The sequence below is a fragment of the Sphaerodactylus townsendi genome, linkage group LG12 (assembly GCF_021028975.2).
Source record: "Sphaerodactylus townsendi isolate TG3544 linkage group LG12, MPM_Stown_v2.3, whole genome shotgun sequence".
In the NCBI taxonomy this organism is placed as follows: domain Eukaryota; kingdom Metazoa; phylum Chordata; class Lepidosauria; order Squamata; family Sphaerodactylidae; genus Sphaerodactylus; species Sphaerodactylus townsendi.
The window spans coordinates 22,366,587-22,386,858 of NC_059436.1; the positions used below are offsets into that span (position 1 = coordinate 22,366,587).

At 49.3% G+C, this 20,272-nt stretch overlaps 2 protein-coding genes across 4 annotated transcripts; one reads left to right on the forward strand and one right to left on the reverse strand.

Moving 5' to 3' along the window:
• The first annotated feature begins 1,019 nt into the window (after positions 1–1,019).
• Positions 1,020–14,319, forward strand: DLAT (dihydrolipoamide S-acetyltransferase). The gene is made up of 14 exons (XM_048512998.1): positions 1,020–1,305; positions 1,852–1,953; positions 2,408–2,532; positions 3,584–3,740; positions 4,247–4,373; positions 5,044–5,231; positions 6,144–6,285; positions 6,383–6,450; positions 7,351–7,455; positions 7,966–8,073; positions 8,987–9,102; positions 9,901–10,063; positions 10,247–10,383; positions 12,554–14,319. Exons 1-14 carry the CDS (start codon positions 1,081–1,083, stop codon positions 12,681–12,683), a joined length of 1,893 nt encoding a protein of 630 aa, XP_048368955.1. The 5' UTR covers positions 1,020–1,080; the 3' UTR covers positions 12,684–14,319.
• Positions 14,320–15,600: 1,281 nt separating this feature from the next.
• On the reverse strand, positions 15,601–20,261 carry PIH1D2 (PIH1 domain containing 2). 3 transcript variants are annotated; one of them, XM_048513218.1, is made up of 6 exons: positions 20,158–20,261; positions 19,455–19,726; positions 18,950–19,070; positions 17,879–18,121; positions 16,510–16,769; positions 15,601–16,049 (listed from the first exon to the last, which is right to left on the reverse strand). In XM_048513218.1, exons 2-6 carry the CDS (start codon positions 19,635–19,637, stop codon positions 15,888–15,890), a joined length of 969 nt encoding a protein of 322 aa, XP_048369175.1. In that variant the 5' UTR covers positions 19,638–19,726; positions 20,158–20,261; the 3' UTR covers positions 15,601–15,887. The 3 variants fall into 3 exon arrangements, with proteins under 3 accessions (XP_048369175.1, XP_048369174.1, XP_048369176.1); XM_048513217.1 differs by having other exon boundaries at positions 20,137–20,225; XM_048513219.1 differs by lacking the exon at positions 20,158–20,261 and adding an exon at positions 20,015–20,029.
• Between the last annotated feature and the right edge of the window lie 11 nt (positions 20,262–20,272).

Sequence of the window (20,272 nt, forward strand, 5' to 3'; positions counted from 1 at the left end):
TCTCTGTGCCTGGTCTGTGCCTCCAACAAGCCTGGAAAAAGAACATCCTGCCCTTTGAATGGAAATGGACTCCTGATGCTTTTCACGCCCTGATGGCAAATATCTCCTCAATGACGTTCCATTAAGCTTCGATTAAAGGGGTCAGATATTTTCTATTCCGGGCTGTTGGAAACCCAGTGTGCCCACTGAATGCTCCAGCTGTGGCCAAACATGACCTGAAAGATTGACTCCTCTGCCCTCTCCTTTCAAAACTGAGCCTGATGGGAAGAGTTCTGGTGGACTCAAAGGTCTGCAAAGCTTGGGGTCATTTCAATTAGTCCTATTAAAGGTATGATTGGGCTTTTGTTTTGAGATTCTCTGGGAACCCCGTTGTGTGTGTGCAAAGTGCTGTTAAGTCGCTTGCGATGACCCTATGAATCGGTGTCCCCCCAAATGTGGGCCGGGGCTTCCTTCATAGGGTCAATCCATCTCCTGTGGGGTCTTCCTCTTTTTCTGCTGCCCTCGACTTTTCCCAGGATGGTCCTCTTTTCCAGTGGCTCCCGCTTTCTTATAAAGTGACCACAGTCGGTCGAGTTGTTTTAGCTCTAGGGAATCCTGTTAAGTCTTTTTAAAGCGTGCCACATCTCCTTTAGGCTCCTGGGATATCCTCATCCTCCACAACCAAGAGTTTGAAATAATAACAACCATCATAATAACAACAATAGATGATGATGATGATGATGATGCCGCCACCGCACTAGGGAATCCTGTTCGCTCTTGGTTGAAAAGTGTCAAGGCCACTCCGGGCTGCTGAGCTGCTCTCCTCTTCCACAATCAATAATATAGAATAATCACCCCCAGCCCCGCTATAATCATAATGACGATAATAAAACAGGGATAACGCCAAGACGCTCCGGCTCCTCAACCCCCCCACCCGCCTCGCCGCCTGGGCACCACGTGGCCTCCGCCCCGCCCACCCGCCGCTCCCTTCCCCGCGCGGCGCTTTGCGGCTCCTCTTTGCGACATTGTCGCGCGCCGTTCGGGGAGAGGCGGGAGGTCACGGCTGGCGGGCCGGGCGGAGGGGGGTCCTCGAGGGTCGGGATGTGGCGGGCGCTGGCGCGGCGCGTGGCCCAGCAGTGCGCGTGCCCGCGGGGGCCGTGGGGGTGGGGGGCGCGCCGGGGCCGCGCCTGGCGGTGCGTGGTCGGGGGGGCGCCGGGTCCGGCTACCCCCCGAGCCCTTTTATGGGAAGGGCCGGCGCGGAGGAGGCCCCCCGGCCTGGCGCCTCCCTCCCGCCGCTGGTGCAGCAGCTACCCACCCCACCAAAAGGTGAGCCGCCCTCGGGGCCCCCCACGCAGGCGGATGGAGGGGGTGGGGGGTTCTCAGGCGGGACCCCTCCTCCCTGCTGCCCCCCCTTCCGGGGGAAACCCTGCTGCTGCCAAGCCCGGGCAGACTGGCATGGGCCTCGCCCTTGAGGTGCCCTTCGGGGCCATGGCTGGGGGGGGGGTGCTCTGCTGTGTCCAGCCCTGACCCCTTTGCTGGGGTGGGGTGTCCCTGGCAAGCACTCTTAGGAGAGCGGCTCTCCCCCTGGCACTTGTGGGGCTCCCTTCTCTCGCTTGGGGGGGCACTGTCTCAGCACACGCACCCCCCGCTCCCAGTTTACAGGCCCAGGGAGCCCCTTCTGCCCCAGGCCCCGGGGGTGGGCAGCTCTTCCTTGGCAGGGTTCTGTCCCTGCAGCCAGGCGCCCCTGTTTCTCACCACTTCTGGCCAGATGTTCCCTGTTGGCAGCAGCAGACTACAAAGACGGGCACCGAGCTCCTTGGCTGAGCTCTGCTGGAGGCCCCCCCGGGTGACAGCAGCTCCTTTCCTTTCCAGGTGCCTTTGCCCGCCCTCTCCCCGACCATGCAGATGGGGACCATTGCCCGCTGGGAGAAGAAAGAAGGGGACAAGATCAGCGAGGGGGACCTGATAGCCGAGGTACCTTGGCAAGAGGTGGAAGGGGTTCTTGGTCCAGAGCGGGCCCCGATCCCACCTTTGAGTGTGTCGCAAGGGCCCTTTTATGGCGTGGCTGGGGCTCAAAATGGAAAACTTCCTGCTCGTGTACAGAAAGTTCAGGGTTCAGTCCGTGGCCATGCCCAAAGAATTGAGTCAGGAGTGAAATGAAGGACTCTTCTCTGTTGAAATGCTGCCAGCCAGAGTTGGAAATACTGATCTTGGTAGGCCAAGGGACTGGGTCAGCGGCCTTCCATCATCCCCCGATGCTTTCCCCAATTGACTGTGCTTGAAGGAGAGTTGATCCTTGCTGTAGTCTCGGTGGGGAGGTTTCCCATAAATAGGGTGGGGGTTGATGGGGTCAGGCTCAGGAAGATGTCGTGGAGATGTTGCAGGGGCGTTTCTTTTGCTGTAACAAGTCGGTGATGTGTATGTGAAGGTGGAGACGGACAAAGCGACAGTGGGGTTTGAGAGCCTGGAAGAGTGCTATCTGGCCAAGATCCTGGTAGCGGAAGGAACCCGGGATGTTCCCATTGGAGCCATCATATGCATCACGGTGGACAAGTGAGTAGGGCTGGACCCAGCTGGGTGGTACGCCCTCCTTTTTTGCCGTCTGCTTTCATTGTGTTTCTACTCCCCCAACCACATTTTGGCCCAGCTGTTCTTTTTCCTAGGATGTTTTTCTGTCCGTCCCTCTTCTAGCTCATATTCCTTCTCGGCACCAACAGAGCATTTTCCAGATTTCCAGAGTCTTGCCCCTTCCTAGCATGGTATAGTGGCTGAGAGCAGTGGGCTCGAACCTAGAGCCCTGGACTTCATTCCCCATTCCTTCACACGAGCGGTGGACTCTGATCTGGTGAACTGGATTTGTTTCCCTACTCCTCCAAGAGAAGCCTGCTGGGTGACCCGGGGCTAGTCCCAGTTCTCTTTGAACTCTCTCAGCCCCACCTTCCTCACTTTAAGGTGTCTGTTGTGGGGAGAGGAAGGGAAAGAAATTGCAAGCAGCTTTGAGACTCCTTAGGGGAGATAAATGCGGGGGATAAAAATCAGCTCTTCTTGTCTTGAATCAGCTAGGTGCCGGGTCTCAAGTCTACTAGGAATCCCTTATCTCTAATCTGCTGAAATTTGAGTAAACCACTTGCCATTAGTCAGTGGTGAGAGGCACTCTTCATCTGCTCAGAGACGATGGTCTCCCATTGCATTTAAAGCCTCTGTTGGTGTCATTCGTCAGCAGGTGAAGGCCTTTTGTTTCATTTGGCATAACCCCAGTAACACGTATGGTCTTCCTGCCTGGTTTTGGCATTGTTTGTTTAAGTGTTTTTATAGAAAAGTTGCTTTTATTGTTCTGGTGTTTTTATGTGTGCCACCTTGGGGACCCAGACTGGTGGGAAAGTTGGCATGGAGCCCCCCTTTTCCAAGCTGCCGTTGTCTCTTCCTCCCCTCTGCCTGATTGGGCAGGGAGCGCTTCTCTACCATGTTGTCCACAGCACCTAGCATGTGGCTGGCACACTCAGATGTTTCATGGCAGTTGCACGGGTCACCCTGGGTGCTCCAGTTCCCATGCCCAGACTGCCACCCCTGGATTGGCTCATGGCTCCTTCTTGCCTTTTTCTAGGCTAGAGCTTGTTGATGCCTTCAAGAACTACGCCTTGGATTCTGCGGTCCCCGCAGCCTCAGTGCCTCCCCCTCCAGCAGCGGCAGCTCCCCCCACACCACCCCCAGCTCAGCCTGCTGCTCAGGCCCCTGGCAGCTCTTATCCTCCTCACATGCAGGTATTGTATTGGCTGTAATCAGTCTGTCTATCATTCCTTAGTCACCTTTCCTTTTTTTAAACCTCTCCTTTGCTGCAAAGCCTTAGCAAACTGTAAGCAAAACTGTCCTTGTTGTGGGAATGGAGAATTCAATAGTACTGCTCTCGAGAATGTGGGAGGCAGTGAGCGGTATGAAACTGCCTGCAGAATCCCTTGCTCCCCATCTTGGATATCCCTGTGACAGCTGCCCAAGGCTGTGTTGATTTGTGCAACTGGGAAGTTCTGTGGGGCTGGGAAGCCTCCCGTATGCCCCAGCCCTTTCTCTGAGGGCATCAGAGGGATGCGGGAAGGGCCATTCAGCAAATTAGAGGCTGTGCGACAGAGGAGGGTTTAGTTACTTTCATTTGTTGATGTCCAGTGTAAGGAAGCCAGAACAGAGATGGTAACCACATTGTTGGCCCAGTCTTGTTTGTCTCTGTTTCTTGCTGCTGGATCAATGAGGCCGTTATGTGCTCTTAATTCCCTAGATTGCTCTTCCCGCCCTCTCACCCACCATGACGATGGGCACTGTTCAGAGATGGGAGAAGAAGGTTGGTGAGAAGCTGAGTGAAGGAGACTTGTTGGCAGAAATTGAGACGGACAAAGCGACAATAGGTGAAAAAGTTATGAATTCTCAAGTAATACACACTTTTTCCATTTGCATTTCATGAAGGCCCCGGCTTCCTCCAGGTAGAAGCATGTAAAAGACTGTATTGGATGTAACGCGGGTCAGTGATGTACAGCGCTGGTTCACATGTAGGAATTCCCATTTCAGTTCCTGCATGTCCCATTAAAGAATTGTGATGCAGGGAAAAACAACTTCAAGATCTTTCAAAGATTTTAAAAATCTAAGATTGCTTTATAGGAAGGACTGTAGCTCAGTGATAACAGTTCATGTTTTTACCTGCAGAAGATAAAGTCTTCAGTTAAAGGGTCTTGGATAAAGGACAGAAAGAGACCTTTCAAATCCCACACAGTTGCTGCCTGTCAGAGGAGACAGTACCAAGCTCACTGGGCCAATGATTCTGGTTCTGTGTAAGGCAGCCTTACAAGTTTTTCACCTCTTGTGGCAATGAAGCTTTGCTAAAAATTATTCCAGACTTGATCAGTGCATGAAAATTCCTTCCCCAAACTTGCTAATACTTTATTTTTATTTTTTAATCCCATTTTACACATAATTTGTGTTGCATTTGTACATGTGTAACTTTAATGGATTTTTGTGTAGTAGAATTGTGAATCTTGATCTTTTCTTCCTCCAAACAATTTCTTTCCCACTCCCCTTAAGGCTTTGAAGTGCAAGAAGAAGGTTACCTGGCCAAAATCTTGGTGGCGGAAGGCACAAGGGACGTGCCCCTCGGAACTCCTCTCTGCATCATCGTGGAGAAGGAGTCAGACATTCCAGCGTTCGCTGACTACCGGGATGCTGGCATTGTGGATGTGAAGCCCCCAGCCCCAGTTTTACCACCGAGCCCCGTAAGCACAGCTGGTGTGGGAGGGGAGGAGAAATAGATGAGGGCCCCAACCAGATGTCCACCTGAGCCCAAGTTCTTCAGGAGTCCTTCTCTTAAACAGGAGAGTTTTGCAGGTGGAAGGGCCTGCCCCCGTGTCAGCCTTCCTTGGGGATTTGCAGGCTAGTTTATGTAGCCTATTCGCTGGTTTGTGGCCCCATGTAGAAGGGATGGGGAATCTGCTGGTGGGAGCAGCACACGATTGCACTGGTGGATTTGCCCTCCCTGGGGCATTTGTCCTGATGGAGGAGTGGTTCTGCTGGTGTGTGGCTGCTGCACACACAACCTCACGGCATAGGTGGAGTGGGGTGAGAGTTAAACCACCAACGTGAGAGTTAAGCCACCAAAAAGGTGGCGTAAGTCCATCAAATCCCATGGGTGCTTCTTGGCAGTGGGGAGGCTTTTTCTCTTTGGTAGCCTCCCAACGCCGCTGGGAAGCCTCTGGGAACGGCAGCACAGTGGTGGCGCCACGGCCAGCTGCTTGGACGGGGCTGCCCATCTGCCTTCTCAGACACTTCTTGTGTGGAGAGACTGTCACTTCCTCGTGAGGTAGCTAACTGCTGAGTGCTACACTTGGGAAGTCAGACTGTTTACCCCACTTCTTGACATTGGTTCTGTCCTATACTATCCTCTCCCTTGTCTCTCATGCCTCTTCAGAGTCAGGTGGGCTCCCCGACCAGCTCCTGTTAGCCATGCCTCTGCTATTACAAATTGACTCTTCTGATGGTACTGGAACAGAGCAGGCTGCATTATACCCCAGCCGTGCCCACTTGCACTGCAGAATGGAACACAGCTTGAGATAGGAGCCCTGGGAGAAACTTAAAGATGCACTCAAGCCTGCCGGTAACTACCTATATGCCTTATCCTTTCTCCCAAGGCAGCAGCTCCTCCATCAACAGCGCCCCCATCTGTAGCCCCTGCATCAGCTAAAATCAGCGGGCCTAGAGGCAGGCTTGTCGTCAGCCCCCTCGCAAGGAAACTGGCAGCAGAGAGAGGAGTTGATCTTTCCCAAGTGAAAGGTGAGTGGCTTTTCTCAGCACACTTGAGTGACCGAGCTATCCCTCAACACTCTTGGCCAGCAGTGCTTAAAACGTTTATGTTCCACATCCATTCCAGGCACAGGACCAGATGGACGGATAACCAAGAAAGACATAGATTCGTTTGTGCCATCCAAGGTTGCCCCGGTGAGTACGGTTTGATCTGCAGCCACACGTCGCTTCTGCCTGGGCTGTGCCTGGACTTTTTGTAAGCTATTGGAGAGCCTTTCCCAAACTGGGCTCAGCACCTGGTCTGGGGCAGGCAGGATGGTGCAAAAACAAGACCCTCCAGCACATTCTGGGTACCTTTCCTCAACCCCAGATAAGAGTGCATCTTCCTGGTAAACCTGGCAGTTGTTGCATTAGGAATGGAGAAGAGATTGCAAAATCTGCCACTTTGTAGAGATGGTTTGCTACGAACATGATGTCCACGAACGCTTTTCTCGGGGAAATGGTGTGGAATTATTAATAGTTCTGAGGTTTGGTCCCCCCCCCAGCACCAGTTGAATGCCTTCATGGGGACGTGTTGTAGGGGCTGCCATAACTATGTAGAATTGTGACCTGCAGCCAAAGGTTTGGTTAGCTCAGACTTGGATTAAGATGCATCTTTGCCTGTATATACGCCCACCTGTTAGGATTCCGGCACGTATGCCCATCTCTGAGTGTTACGTCTGTTGCAGCCTCCCTGCTTGCTGGCTTCCTCACTTCCCAGCCTTCATCTGCCCCCAGCCCTGCTTCGCTCCCACACTGCTATTTCTGATGTGTCTTGGACTCTAAATTAGTTAAACCGCATAGAATGGCAGAGGATCAGGAGCTGTGTTTTTCTGTGAGCTGGAGAAAGATGGGAAAGGGGGTAGCAGCAGGGTTCCAGAGCTACTATCTTTGTACCTGGACTATTGAGGATGGCAGCGTGGTGTAGCGGTTAATATAGGGTGGACTCTTAATCAGTCATCCTCTTCCCTCCCAGGGAATGTGAGGGACAGGGGTTGATCTGCAGCCACACGTCACTCCCGGTCCTTGTTAACTGAAAATCTTTCCTCCCAACAGGCCCGGGCACCTGAGGCAGCTCCTATGGCTGCACCGGCTGCGGCTGCTGCTGCACCCCTTCCTGCAGGCGCCTTCACAGACATCCCAGTCAGCAATATCCGCAAGGTAAAGTGCCTGGCCTCTTCCCTTCACAGAGCAGTTGCTGACAGCAAAGATCTCTGCCCTGGAATTGTGAAAACTTCAGAGCTTGAGTGGAGGCTTTGTTGACTGTTCCTCTCCCCTGGGTGCCGAGGTGGGTTTGCAAAAGACTGTGGATGTTAAGGGAATCTAATAACGATGCTACACTATCTTTTCTGGCACTTTACCGAAGCCTACTGCCGCATGGCTTGAAATACATGGGTTGGAAGGACTGCACCTTTTCAAGTTAGAGGTGGGGTACCGTGTTCAAATTCTGTTGTGTGTAGAAGCAGTCCATGCTCATCGAGAAAAAACAAGGAAAACTGGCTGGGATACAGCCTTCCTGCCTGATGTGCTAGCTTTCTACTTGTGGGGAGCGTTCCTAGGGAAGCAGTCCCACATGGTGTCCTCCAGCTGAAGGTGCTGGTGGTACAGTTGGTTCTGCTTCCTGTGATGGCCAAACCCAGGTCAGGTCTTAATGCCTCTTCTTGCCCACAGGTGATCGCTCAACGCTTGATGCTGTCCAAGCAAACGATACCTCACTACTACCTCTCCGTTGATGTAGACATGGGAGAAATCCTGGTGCTAAGAAAAGAGCTCAACCAGGTAACTTGCTGTTAGTGAAACAGTTTTAAAGTGTCTGAGGAAGGAAGAAGAATCAGCAGGGGCCTCTTGGGTCAAAGTCGGCCGCTTCTTGCCTCTCACAGTGACGGCTTAAGGTTTCCTTGAGCTTCCCTTGTGTGGCAGACGGGATGCTGAAAGGTGCTGCGTGTGCTCTGCCTGCTTTCCGTGGGTATTCCTCAGGTCAGGCTCAGGGTCACTTGCAACTTTGCATGCTCTGCTCTGGAAGAGCCACACAGAGATGGGAAGTGCAAAGCGAAATATAACTGATTCAGAGGTCGCTTAGGGGAGGGGACGGGTTTCTCTCCCTGGGGAAATGTGTCATTTAGGGGAATGCGAGGAGAGTGGGCCGGGGTGCCTTCTACAGGCCCCTCGTTTGCAATCACAGCTTGAGAAGAGTAGATCCTGCCGCTTGGTCTGGAAGGCGGAGGGGAAACTCTGTTGCCGATGGAGGGCTGAAGCTTTCCAGGCCTGCTTGTCTGTCGGTGGGAGGCCTACCTGAGGGGATATTCAGAATAGTCTTACTTCTGTTCCATCCTAGGAATGTATTTAGTTTACACTCCACTTTTCTCCCAAATGGAGACCCAAAGTGGCTTACAGCGGTCTCTCTATTTCCATGTTACCCTCATAACAACCCTGTGAGGTAGGCTCAGCTGAGACAGAGTGACCGACTTAAGGCCACCCAGTGCCGAGGCTGAGTGGGGATTTGAACCTGGGTATCCTGGCTCCTAGCCTGACACTCTGCCCACTACACCACACTGACTGACACTTAAGTTGAGAATAGTCTTAATAAAGTCTGGAAGGGCTGCTCAGGAGGAAGCATCCCCCCCCCTTGGAAGTGACTGTGGAGAATGAGCCATCCTGCCCGCATTGCCACCCCCTGGTCTTGTCTTTGCAGGAGACGCCGGAGAAAGTGAAGCTCTCTGTCAACGACTTCATTATTAAGGCTTCAGCACTGGCTTGTATGAAGGTGCCTGAGGCGAATTCCTCTTGGCTGGACACAGTCATTAGGCAGTAAGTGAATAACCCTAATAGGACCTGTAGAGTTTTTCTTTCAAATGTATTGTTGAAGGCTTTCACGGCCGGAATCACTGGGGTGCTGTGTGGTTTCCAGGCTGTATGGCCGTGTTCATCTGTGGCTGGCATCTTTAGAGGGTCAGATCCTCTGAAGATGCCAGCCACAGATGCAGGCGAAACGTCAGGAGAGAATGCTGCTAGAACACGGCCATACAGCCCGGACACCACACAGCACCCCAGTTTCTTTCAAATATTTTTTATTTTATCAAAATGTTACCAAAAAAAGAAAAGAGGGTTAAACAACAATAAATTAATAATGAGAAAAGGAAAAAAGAAATAATATTTTTCTTAAAAAGAGGAAGGGAAGGCTACTTCTGGAAGCTCACAAACAGACTTGCCGATCCTAGGTTTCCTCAGAATTTGTGGGTCTATGTCAAGGCCTTTCTAGTTCACCTGTCGAATTTAAGGTCCCCAGTACCTGAGGAGGTGAGAGATGAGGAAAAACTTGCTCTCAATCCAGCAAAATTTCAGCAAGATTGGTCAGGAGCACTCAGAGGCTCAACTGGAGTAAAGTTCCCTGGAAGTCCAGGAATGATAGAGCTCTTGATAACGAACAGCTACACCTGAGCATTCCGGAGCCGTCTAAGCACCAGTGGCTCTGGCTGGCAGTTAGATAACATCTCACGCAAATAAGTTGGAACAATTTGGAGAAGGTGGGCCTATTCCTGCCACTGTCTGTTTAAACCTGGCCTGTCTTTTTCAGTCTTGCTTGTTTTGTTTTTGTGCTCCTCCCAGGAATCATGTGGTTGACGTCAGCGTCGCAGTCAGTACCGCAGCAGGGCTCATAACTCCAATCGTGTTCAATGCACACATAAAAGGACTTTTGTCCATTAACCAAGATGTTGTCACATTGGCAGCCAAGGCTCGTGAGGGCAAGCTACAACCACGCGAGTTTCAGGTGAGGAACCTGACATCAGAGGCCTCCCGAAGCTGCCGCTGAAAAATGGGAGTCCAGAGAGACTCGAGATGTGTGGTTGGCTGGGATGGAGATTTGCGAAGGAATTCGCTTTTGTTGCCCAGTGACAACCTGCCTGGCCCAGTGACCTAGAACATGACATTCACATGGTGTGTTTCTTTACAGGGTGGAACATTCACGGTTTCAAATTTAGGAATGTATGGCATCAAGAACTTCTCTGCCATAATCAATCCACCGCAGGCTTGCATTTTAGCAGTTGGTGGTTCTGAGAAACGTCTGATCCCAGCAGATAATGAAAAAGGGTGAGTATGTTGGAATACATTAGGCAGAAGCTGATGCCTGCTGGAGAGGCTCTGGGGCAGTGCTGTAGCAGGGGAACATCCCATAATTTGTGGGAAAGATGGGGCTGAGGCTTTCTTCCTCACTGACAGTGTCCCTCATCTGCTGCAGAATCCTCGGAGAAGTAATCTGAGGCAGTGGAAAGTGACAATTAGTGGGGTAAAACCAAAGCCTTCATCAGATATTGTCTTCAGTATGCGTCTAAGTGTGCATTCACAGGATTGGGCTCCTTGTAGCATTTGTTCTGTATACTTTGACAGTCTTTCTCCAACGTAACAAGTGGTAGCAAAGGATGTGCATAGTGCCCAGCCAGCGGGGGTACATTTAATTCCATTAATTTCCATACCGCCCCTCCCCTTGCAGGCTCAGAGCAGTTAATTACATCATATCATATAATATAAACTGGTATCCAATATCTGAAACAATTCTGCTGCACACTAATTTCCAGAAGCTCAACACAAGAACTATTGTGACGTAACAGTTTCAATATCAGTGCAGCAGGATTCGAAAACCAGGAACCCGAAAGCAGCTGGTGATGAAATACCATTTTCCTTCACGATATCAGCCCTCTGTATCATGCCTAATGTGCTCATTCAGATTTTGGCAGCTCCAGTACACTGACTTTGCCAGACCCGGCATGCTGCTCATTTGATGTCTCTCCCCATTGATTGTATTAGCTCAACACTGTGCTTTTTAGATGTCTCTTCGCATGGACTTTTCAGTGTGCACCTGTGTAACCTACTTTGAGTCTTGGTGAAAAAAGTAGACTCCAAACACAGGAAATATAGCAAAAATACAGAGGGAGGGGATTTGGCTCTATCATGAAGATCCTGCTTAAATGCAATCCTGGGTTAAGAACATAAGAGCAAGCCAGCTGGATCAGACCAGAGTCCATCTAGTCCAGCTCTCTGCTACTCGCAGTGACCCACCAGGTGCCTTTGGGAGCTCACGTGCAGGATGTGAAAGCAATGGCCTTCTGCTGCTGCTCCTGAGCACCTGGTCTGCTAAGGCATTTGCAATCTCAGATCAAAGAGGATCAAGATGGGTAGCCATAAATTGACTTCTCCTCCATAAATCTGTCCAAGCCCCTTTTAAAGCTATCCAGGTTAGTGGCCATCACCACCTCCTGTGGCAGCATATTCCAAACACCAATCACACGTTGCATGAAAAAGTGTTTCCTTTTATTAGTCCTAATTCTTCCCCCCAGCATTTTCAATGAATGCCCCCTGGTTCTAGTATTGTGAGAAAGAGAGAAAAACTTCTCTCTGTCAACATTTTCTGCCCCATGCATAATTTAATAGACTTCAATCATATCCCCCCTCAGACGTCTCCTCTCCAAACGAAAGAGTCCCAAACGCTGCAGCCTCTCCTCATAAGGAAGGTGCTCCAGTCCCTCAATCATCCTCGTTGCCCTTCTCTGCACTTTTTCTATCTCTTCAATATCCTTTTTGAGATGTGGCGACCAGAACTGAACACAGTACTCCAAGTGCGGTCGCACCATGGCTTTATATAAGGGCATGACAATCTTTGCAGTTTTATTCTCAATTCCTTTCCTAATTATCCCCAGCATAGAGTTTGCCTTTTTCACAGCTGCCATGCATTGAGTTGACATTCCCATGGAACTATCAACTAAGACGCCCAAATCCCTTTCCTGGTCTGTGACTGATAGCACTGACCCTTGTAGCTTGTATGTGAAGTTTGGATTTTTTGCCCCTATGTTCATCACTTTACATTTTGCTTCATTGAACTGCATTTGCCATTTCTTAGCCCACTCACCTAATTTATCAAGGTCCGCTTGGAGCTCTTCGCAATCCTTTGCGATTCTCACCACCCTACATAATTTGGTATCATCTGCAAACTTGGCCACCACACTACCCATCCCTACTTCCAGGTCATTTATGAATGGTTCCATCTCCTGCACATCTGCTGCCAGTCAGAGTAGGCAAGGATAAGAGAGGAGGATAAAATGCAGCTTTGCATGCAAATCCATATTCATTTTCGTTCAAGAAACCTCCCAAGAGTGCAGCTGTGACCCAAGAGAGGGTTTTTGAATAAAACAGATTCCCCCAGGAATTCATCTCCTAAGCTAGGTTTGAAGAAGGCTAAGCATCTGGACCATCTCTTCTCACCCAGGTTTGATGTGACCAGCATGATGTCCGTGACCCTGAGCTGTGACCACCGTGTTGTGGACGGGGCTGTCGGAGCCCAGTGGCTCGCCGAGTTCAAGAAGCTCCTGGAGAAGCCGACCACCATGTTGCTATAATTTCCCCCAAGCCGTCAGGACTGATTTGGTCACAACCCTTCATTCTAAAGAAGCTATTTATATATAGATACATAGTGTTTAGACTTTTAAACAAAAGCTCCTTTCTTTATTTTTTAAACAAATATATATATATATAAATGCATACAGTCGCTGGCAATTTTTATTGCCAGCTGTACAGATTACTAGTTTGCAAAGCACTTTCCAGAAGCAAGTATAACTATGCTGTATTTTGTACAGTGAATGAATTTGCAAACTTTCCCCTCTTACAAAGTACCAGCTGTGTAAAATCATGTGAGGAGCTTGTGCTTCTTTCTGATCAAGGGAACAAAGGCCAGCCCAGTCCAGCAATCCAAAGGCCCCTTCCCAAGTTCCCAAACGCAAGCACGCTGGATTGAAAAAGCTTTAAAAGAGAACGGAGAGAGACCTGAGAGGTGTGGTGAGTGGAATTGCCAGTCTAGCACAGGAAGTAGACCTGCCCATGCTGTTTTGTTCTCCTGTCCCCTAGACTATCAGACATTTAGTGAGGTGTGGAGCAGAACCGGCCTCTTAACAGTTCCCACTCTAGATTATTTTGGCAATTCAGCGTCGATTCAGGTTTTCTAGTTGTAGGAACCCTTTGAAAGCACTTTAATGCAAAAGGGAATGAATTGTGCTCTCTAAACTGTACTGCAGAAATTTCATTTGAACCGTTTATGAAAATGTGCCCCTTTTGAAGAACATCCGAATTTCTGCTTCCCGGCAGTCCTTCATTTCATAGTTGAGAAGCTGCTGCTTCGCTTTCAGCAGGAGATGTGGTTCAGGGGGATGGTGTGACTCATCAGGCCAAAAAACCCCGGTGTCATGGATATTCCTGCATTTGAAAGTTTTCCCCTGGCAGTGTAATTGAGGAAGCTCTGGCAGGTGTTGAGACCAAAAGCGGCAGTGCGGAGCCACGTCTTGATCATCTGCGTGAATGTAAGGTCACAGTTCCCCTTGTTGAAGCCCAGGGCTGTGCAGCAGAGAGGCCTGTGGTGGTTGTGCTTGTTGCCTCAAATCCAGAGAGAGTTCAGTGTGCTCAGCTTCCTGTGAAGTGGGAGCCCCATTGGGGCCCTGCTCTTTCTTCAGACCACAAGTGCTGCAGGATCACCATCTTGGCCATCCAAGCCTTGGAGGCAGCGGGATGTCTTTGGCCATGTAAATAGTGTAAAAAATGGGATGGCAGGAAATGGTTGTCTTTGCAGAATGTACCCAAATGCATTGACCGCTGTATCCTGTAGTGGGAAGGACACTGAAGTAGAAAACGCTCTCCTAGGGTTGTTTTCCAAAAGAGAGAAATGTGACCCAGAGAGCAGAAGCAGCAGTGACATAAACTGACCTGGAGTTGTTCTGTATCATATGCAGTGCATTCAGTATTGTCTCTTGTAAAGTTGTGCTCCCAAATCCACTAAAAATAGTATTCAAAAAAAGGTTATCCTGTGGAGATCAAATATTTTTGTGAGACTGCCTTGCTGGTGTTTTCTCATTTTGGTTGCAGTTATGCCTACAATCGTTTGGTAAAGAGGCAGGTTGCCCTGAAAAGGAATTTTAAAAATGTCCTTGGTTCCAAACTGGGCTAGTGGGCCCTGGTGTTCCATTAAAAGGTTTGGAATTAATCAGACTGTTTTCTGTGTCCCCGGTGCTTTCTTTGTGTGGGTGCTTGTGTATACATGCTGGAGAGCCAGTGTGGGGTAGTGGTTGAGAGCAGGTGGATTCTAATCTGGAGAACCGGGTTTGATTCCCCACTCCTCCACCTGAGTGGCAGAGGCTTATCTGGTGAACCAGATGTCTTTCTGCATTCCTGCTGGGTGACCTTGGGGTAGTCACAGTTCTCTCAGGACTCTCTCAGTCCCACCTACCTCACAGGGTGTCTTTTGTGGGGAGAGGAAGGGAAAGGAGCTTGTAAGCCACCTTGAGTCTTCTTACAGGAGAGAAAGGTGGGGAATAAATCCAAACTCCTCTTCTGTGAGTGTGCTTGCACATGTAGCTGACCCTGCCCCTAACATGGATTGAAAAGCTTGCTTCCCGTGCTGGACTGATCCCCAGAAAACTCGTACACTGTCCTGGTTGGGGAAGGGGGCAGGTGTTGCAGGGAGGAACTTTCACGCTGGCCTGATGCTGCTGGGCTGTTTTTAATCAAACTTTTTCGCAAGTGACCATTGCGGAGGGGATGTGGAACAGCATCTGCATGGCATGCAGGAAGTCTCTGGTTCGATCCCCAGCATCGCCACAAGAATCACACGGTAGGTGGTTTGCAAGACTTTAACCTGAGAATCTGGAAAGCTGCTGCCAGTCACAGCAAACAGTAATGACCTTGTATTGTCGAAAGCTTTCATGGCTGGAATCACTGGGGTGTTGTGGGGTTTCCGGGTAGTATGGCTGTGTTCCAGTAGCATTTTCTCCTGATGTTTCACCTGCATCTGTGGCTGGCATCTTTAGAGGATCCTCTGAAGATGCCAGCCACAGGTGCCGGCGAAACGTCAGGAGAAAATGTTAGTGGAAGACGACCATACAACCCAGAAAACCCACAACACTAGTACTGATGAACCAGTGGTCTGGTTTAGTATATGGCAGCTTTGTGTGTTTGTGTTCATTGTCTGCCTTACTGACAGCCCTATTGGGAAAGAATGCAGCCCAAAGATTTTCTTTGTCTACTGAACTGGCATGTTCATTGTGCTACTAACAGGAAGCACCTTTATGTCAGGAAGATCTGGGGAATCAGTGGATCTGGGATAAGTGAAGAGTGAAGTTTTTTTCACAGCAATCTAAACATCATCAACAACCCACCTGTATATCATTCCCAGGTAATGCCAAGGTAAACACTTCTACATCTGATCTCCTGCTAAGAAATATGGCTTGTGAGAAAAGGGTATGAGTAAATCGTAGAAACCACAGGATGCAATAGAATTTACCTGGTTTTTATTTGAGTTAACATAGAAATTGTTTTTGAGGCAGCCAGCCTGTTACTGCTTTACAAGATTAGTTCACACAGTTCTCTCATACAGTTTAATAGCACAGTAGAAATTCAGTGAGGGATAAGAGGTGTACTGTATGTGACTGTTGTTACTGGTGGCAGTGGTGGAGGGCACGCTGCATCTGTTCAAAAGGCAACTGAGTTTCCTGCTCAAAGGAGTAAAATACAGACTTAAGAACCAGCACACTTAATATTAATCCCTTCAAAACCGTTGCTCACTCAGCACTTGGATCTTGCTCCTTTTGGCAAACAGGCATTGTGATCAGCAGGATCCCTTTCCTCTTGAAGAATCTTGCTGATACTGCTTCCTCCTCCACAGACTCTGGTAGATTCAAGTGCAGCCGGTATTTGTGAGGGCATTCAATCAACAGGTCATCCTAAAACAGTAACAGAACTTCCATGTCTAGAAGCAGTAGGCTTCAAATCGTGTTGGTGGGAAGGGTAGGCAACAGCAGAGGCAGGCTCTGTCGGGCGAATCTGGTAGGTCACTAAGAAACAGGAAGTTGGGCAGTACAGCTGGTATAGTGCGGTGGTGAAGAGTGTTGGCCTTGTATCTGGGAGACCCAGGTTCAAATCCCCACTTGTGCCATAGAAGCTCACTGGGCGATTTTGGGGAGAGACACTCTCACCCTGACCTACCTCAGAGGATTGCTGTGAGGCTAAAATGGAGAAAAGAAAAATGACGTCCGCTGCCTTGGGTCCTGACAGGGGAAAGAAGTAGGGTGTACAGAATTGTAAACACAGGTGTGGAATTGCCGCTAGAGACTCAGGCTCACCAGACAAATAAGGGATTGGCCACAGGGAGAGGGGCAACCTTAATTTATCATTCTGACCTACCTTAGAAACACTCAGGTCACACTCGGAGACGCAGCAGACCTCAGGCATCTCAACTTTCACTTCAAGCTTCAGGACTTTTCCGCTGGCATCCCTCCTTGTGGTGACTTCATAGGCTGGAGACCTTGGTCCGGCTGGTCTCTCCGTACCAGGAATCTCCTCAATTAGGCGTGGTTTCGGGGGACCAGTGTTCTTTGTTGGCAGAGTCAGACTTCTGTCTTCCTCAGGTGCTGTGATGATTCTCAGCTGGTCAAGTATCCTCTCTTCCCAAGATTAAATTTCCATACATGGAATTTAAAAATGTTCAAGTGAATTGCCGTGTCGGTAGTAACGGGGTGTCAAATCCATGACCCTTTGTCTGCCTCATGACAAATCTTTTGTTCTTTTTCTTTTTTAGGGCTGGCAGCCAAAAGAGCTACATCTGCTTATACTGGGCAACCTAAGGCTAGTCTTTTTGTAGCTGATGGAGCGTCTACTTGGTATAAATGTAAATAAGTGAAAGAACAGATTAAGGCCTGCAGAAGCGAAGCTTAGGCTCATTCCTCACATGCAGAATAATGCACTTTCAAACTGCTTTCAGTGCTCTTTGAAGCCATGCAGAATGGCAAAATCCACTTGCAAACAGTTTTGAAAGTGGTTTGAAAACACATTATTTTGCATGTGCGGAAGGGGCCTTTGATAACGTGAGCTGCACCAGCATTGTCAGCATTTCAGTATTACTTTGACACAGGGCAATGGACCTTGTGGCTGTGTGCCACTAACGGTGGCACAAGGAAGGTTCCTTGCATCTGAGAGCAGTGCTGCTATTAGTGGGGAGAAACCCAGGGCCAACTGCCAATGCATGCAGGGTTGAAAAGGGAAAAAAAGCTTTTCTCTCCTGCTTTTCTCTACCGTAAGGAGTCTCAATGTGGCTGCCAATTGCCTCCCCCACACCAGCCCCAGAACAGGCACCTTGTAAGATAGGTGAGGCTGAGAGAGTTCAGAGAGAGAACTGTGACTGGCCCACGGTCACCCAGCAGACTTCATGTGGAGAAGCAGGGAAAACAAACCCGATTCTCTAATTAGAGTCTGCAGCTTTAAACCATTACACTACATTGCTTGGTGGGAGCCACCCTGAGCCCGTCTTGAGGGGAAAGGGCAGGCTGTACATCCAATAAATAAATAATGCATGGCCATAAGCATAGTTGGCTTGCAAAGAGGGTTAGGAGGGGTCCCTCAGTGGCTGCTTGCCCAGCGACTAATCTGCATACAAAGCATAGAGTAACATTTTCTTAATGTTCCTGTGGGCCTCCAACCCTGAAATTCGGGGAGTGGGTCAGTGAACCCCCATCTTGCTTTTTGTCTGAGGTGGTTGGTTTGGACAGCTACTTACCATTCTTCATGCTCTTTTTAGGGAGAGGCGCTGTCGGCTTCTCTCCCTGTAAGCTCTGCCTCATCCTTTCCAGACTCCCTTTCATTTTAACCTTTGCAATACTGTAAGTGGGGGACAGAGTGATGCTGTAACGCTGCTCAATGAACTTCAGGGATAAACGTATCAGCCGGTCTTTCTCTAATGGGTTCTTTTCCTGCTCGAGGACAGATGGATTGTACGCAATATCGACAATGCTGCAAGAGTCTGAAAGAAGAGTCAAATTATTACTGCCCTCTGTACATGGGATTTTTTATGAGAGTGAGAATACAGCCTGCCATGAGGGCTAGAAACTTATTTTAAAAAGAATAAAATCAAAAGCTGGTCTTTAGTGTTTTTGCCTATTCACTATAATACTGCAGTTTTGTCTGTTTAATATAGAGATATATTATATATGAAGCATTTATGCTACCTCTCTGATTCACAGTGCAGGAGGTAATGCAGAATCAGTAAATATAAAATGCATCAAACAATGTTGTGCACTAATAAAGCGGTAAGGTGAAGAGCAGATAAACCCTGCCTAAGCTCCACACTATACAATCAAAAGGGACCATCAGACTGTAGATGAGACATGGGAGCACGGATCAGAAGGCCTTCTGGAAAGGAGACGGGTTGCATAGTGCCAAACAGAGGAAGTTTCATATGCAGAAAAAGAGGGAAGGCATTTCATAACCAGAAGAACCTCAGTGAAAAAGCCCTATCCCCGACAGCTATCAGTTAACAGCCTGTCATCCTGTTGTTCTCCACCTTATGCTGTGAGAAGTTAGAGAGTGTGGAACTGCCCCAAAGTCATCCAGCAGGCTTCCATGCTAGAGTGGGCAGTTGAAACTTGAGTCTCCACAGGTGGCCTGTCCTTATGAATGTAGTGCTTGGCAGGACCAGCATTGGAGCAAGTAGTCCTTTAACCAGTTCATTGCTGCAATATCTTGTGGATGGACTAGAATCAGCATCAAGACATTCTGCCGACAGAAACAAGAATGATGCAACATTGGGAACTCAGTGACGAGCCTCTAGTTCCACTGTTCCTTAGCTCACCTGACTTTGCAAACATATCCATTTTGCCAGCATTTAATGGGACTGGATCGAATCGGGACTGGGGAGGAGGGACTTTATTCCAGCTGCAGAGGTTAACAAACAATCTGTTTTCAGTTGGCTCCTGAAAAGGGAATTAAAAACCCGTTTTGTTAGTGAAGCCGGCTGTAAAATGAGGCAGTCATCAGTAAAATCGAGCACTTTCCTATTCTGTATGCATGACCCACCAGCAGGAATGCTATCGAGTCTGTTTGTATTTTCTGGAGTGTTTGCTGAAGAAGATAACGTAATTGCATCTGATCTCTCCACTGTACCTGTCCCTAATGCTGTTCATGCACATGTTGTAGGCAGGTCTATATGATTCATCTTTTGTAGTCTGAGCTTGACTACAAAATGCAAATCAGGTAGACACACTCCTTACATTTGCATTCAATGGTTTTCTGTAAAGAGAGTCTCACTTAGCCAGGAGAGTTTCCTTTCCTTCTTTTTGCATCGATCGCTCACATACCAAGATCAGGGCTTCCAGGCACAGAAATGGCTCAGGAGGAGCATAATATTGCTTTGCGCTGTTGAATTGCTCCTGCATGAATTGGTGGTAACTCTCGGGAGAATTCTCGGCCATGTCATCCAGCATTGTCCACAGCTGGGATGCTTTTGCCAGCATGTCCTCTGAGTGGCAAAGGGCCTCCATCGCTGCTTTTCAAGTGATGAGAAGACGACAGGAGTGGTCAAGGAGCAGCACCTGGGAGAGGAGTTGGATCCCAGACGGAGCAGCTAAACCTGTCAGTGGAAGAAGAAATGTTAGTGTTTAGATCCTGCTTTCCTTTCTTGTAAGGAGTAGCTTACATCAGCCTCCCCCCTGCCCTCTCAGAGTGTTTGAGAGAGTTCGAAGAAAACTGTGACTAGCCCAGGATCACCCAACAAGCTTTATGTGCAGGAGTGGGGGGATCAGATCCAGTTCACCAGATAAGAGTTCGCTGCTCATGTGGAGGAGTGGGGAATCAAACCCGCTTCTCTAGATTAGAACACCACCATATCTTGACTACGCCACGGTGGTGTGAGGCCAACCTCGCAAGGCTGCTGTGCTGATAGAGGCAAAGAGGAATTCCTGCCTGCCAAGCCGAAGTCAGAAGCTCAGAAGGCGGCGCAAAAGGGTTACTTTTTTTAAAGTGTCCCCCAAAGAGGTCTACTTGGGAGTAAGAAGACCTTACTTGAATGATCCGGGCTCAGGCTCACGAAGAGGGCGGGAGGACTAATGAAATGCCCCGCTGCGAGGCCGCTCCCGGAGTAGCGTCTCTCCGCCCCGCGCCGTCTCCATGGCAACAG

What these genes read in the sequence shown, in the direction of transcription:
- DLAT (XM_048512998.1), top strand. Translation starts at nt 1,081, where the DNA reads ATGTGGCGGGCGCTGGCGCGGCGCGTGGCCCAGCAGTGCGCGTGCCCG. An exon ending in AGGGGGACCTGATAGCCGAG is followed by an intron (nt 1,954 to 2,407) that starts GTACCTTGGCAA and finishes GTGTATGTGAAG; the next exon opens with GTGGAGACGGACAAAGCGAC. An exon ending in TACAACCACGCGAGTTTCAG is followed by an intron (nt 10,064 to 10,246) that starts GTGAGGAACCTG and finishes GTTTCTTTACAG; the next exon opens with GGTGGAACATTCACGGTTTC.
- PIH1D2 (XM_048513218.1), bottom strand. Translation starts at nt 19,637, where the DNA reads ATGGAGGCCCTTTGCCACTCAGAGGACATGCTGGCAAAAGCATCCCAG. An exon ending in TAAAAAGAGCATGAAGAATG is followed by an intron (nt 16,770 to 17,878) that starts GTAAGTAGCTGT and finishes AATCTTGGGAAG; the next exon opens with AGAGGATACTTGACCAGCTG. An exon ending in GTGACCTGAGTGTTTCTAAG is followed by an intron (nt 16,050 to 16,509) that starts GTAGGTCAGAAT and finishes TTACTGTTTTAG; the next exon opens with GATGACCTGTTGATTGAATG.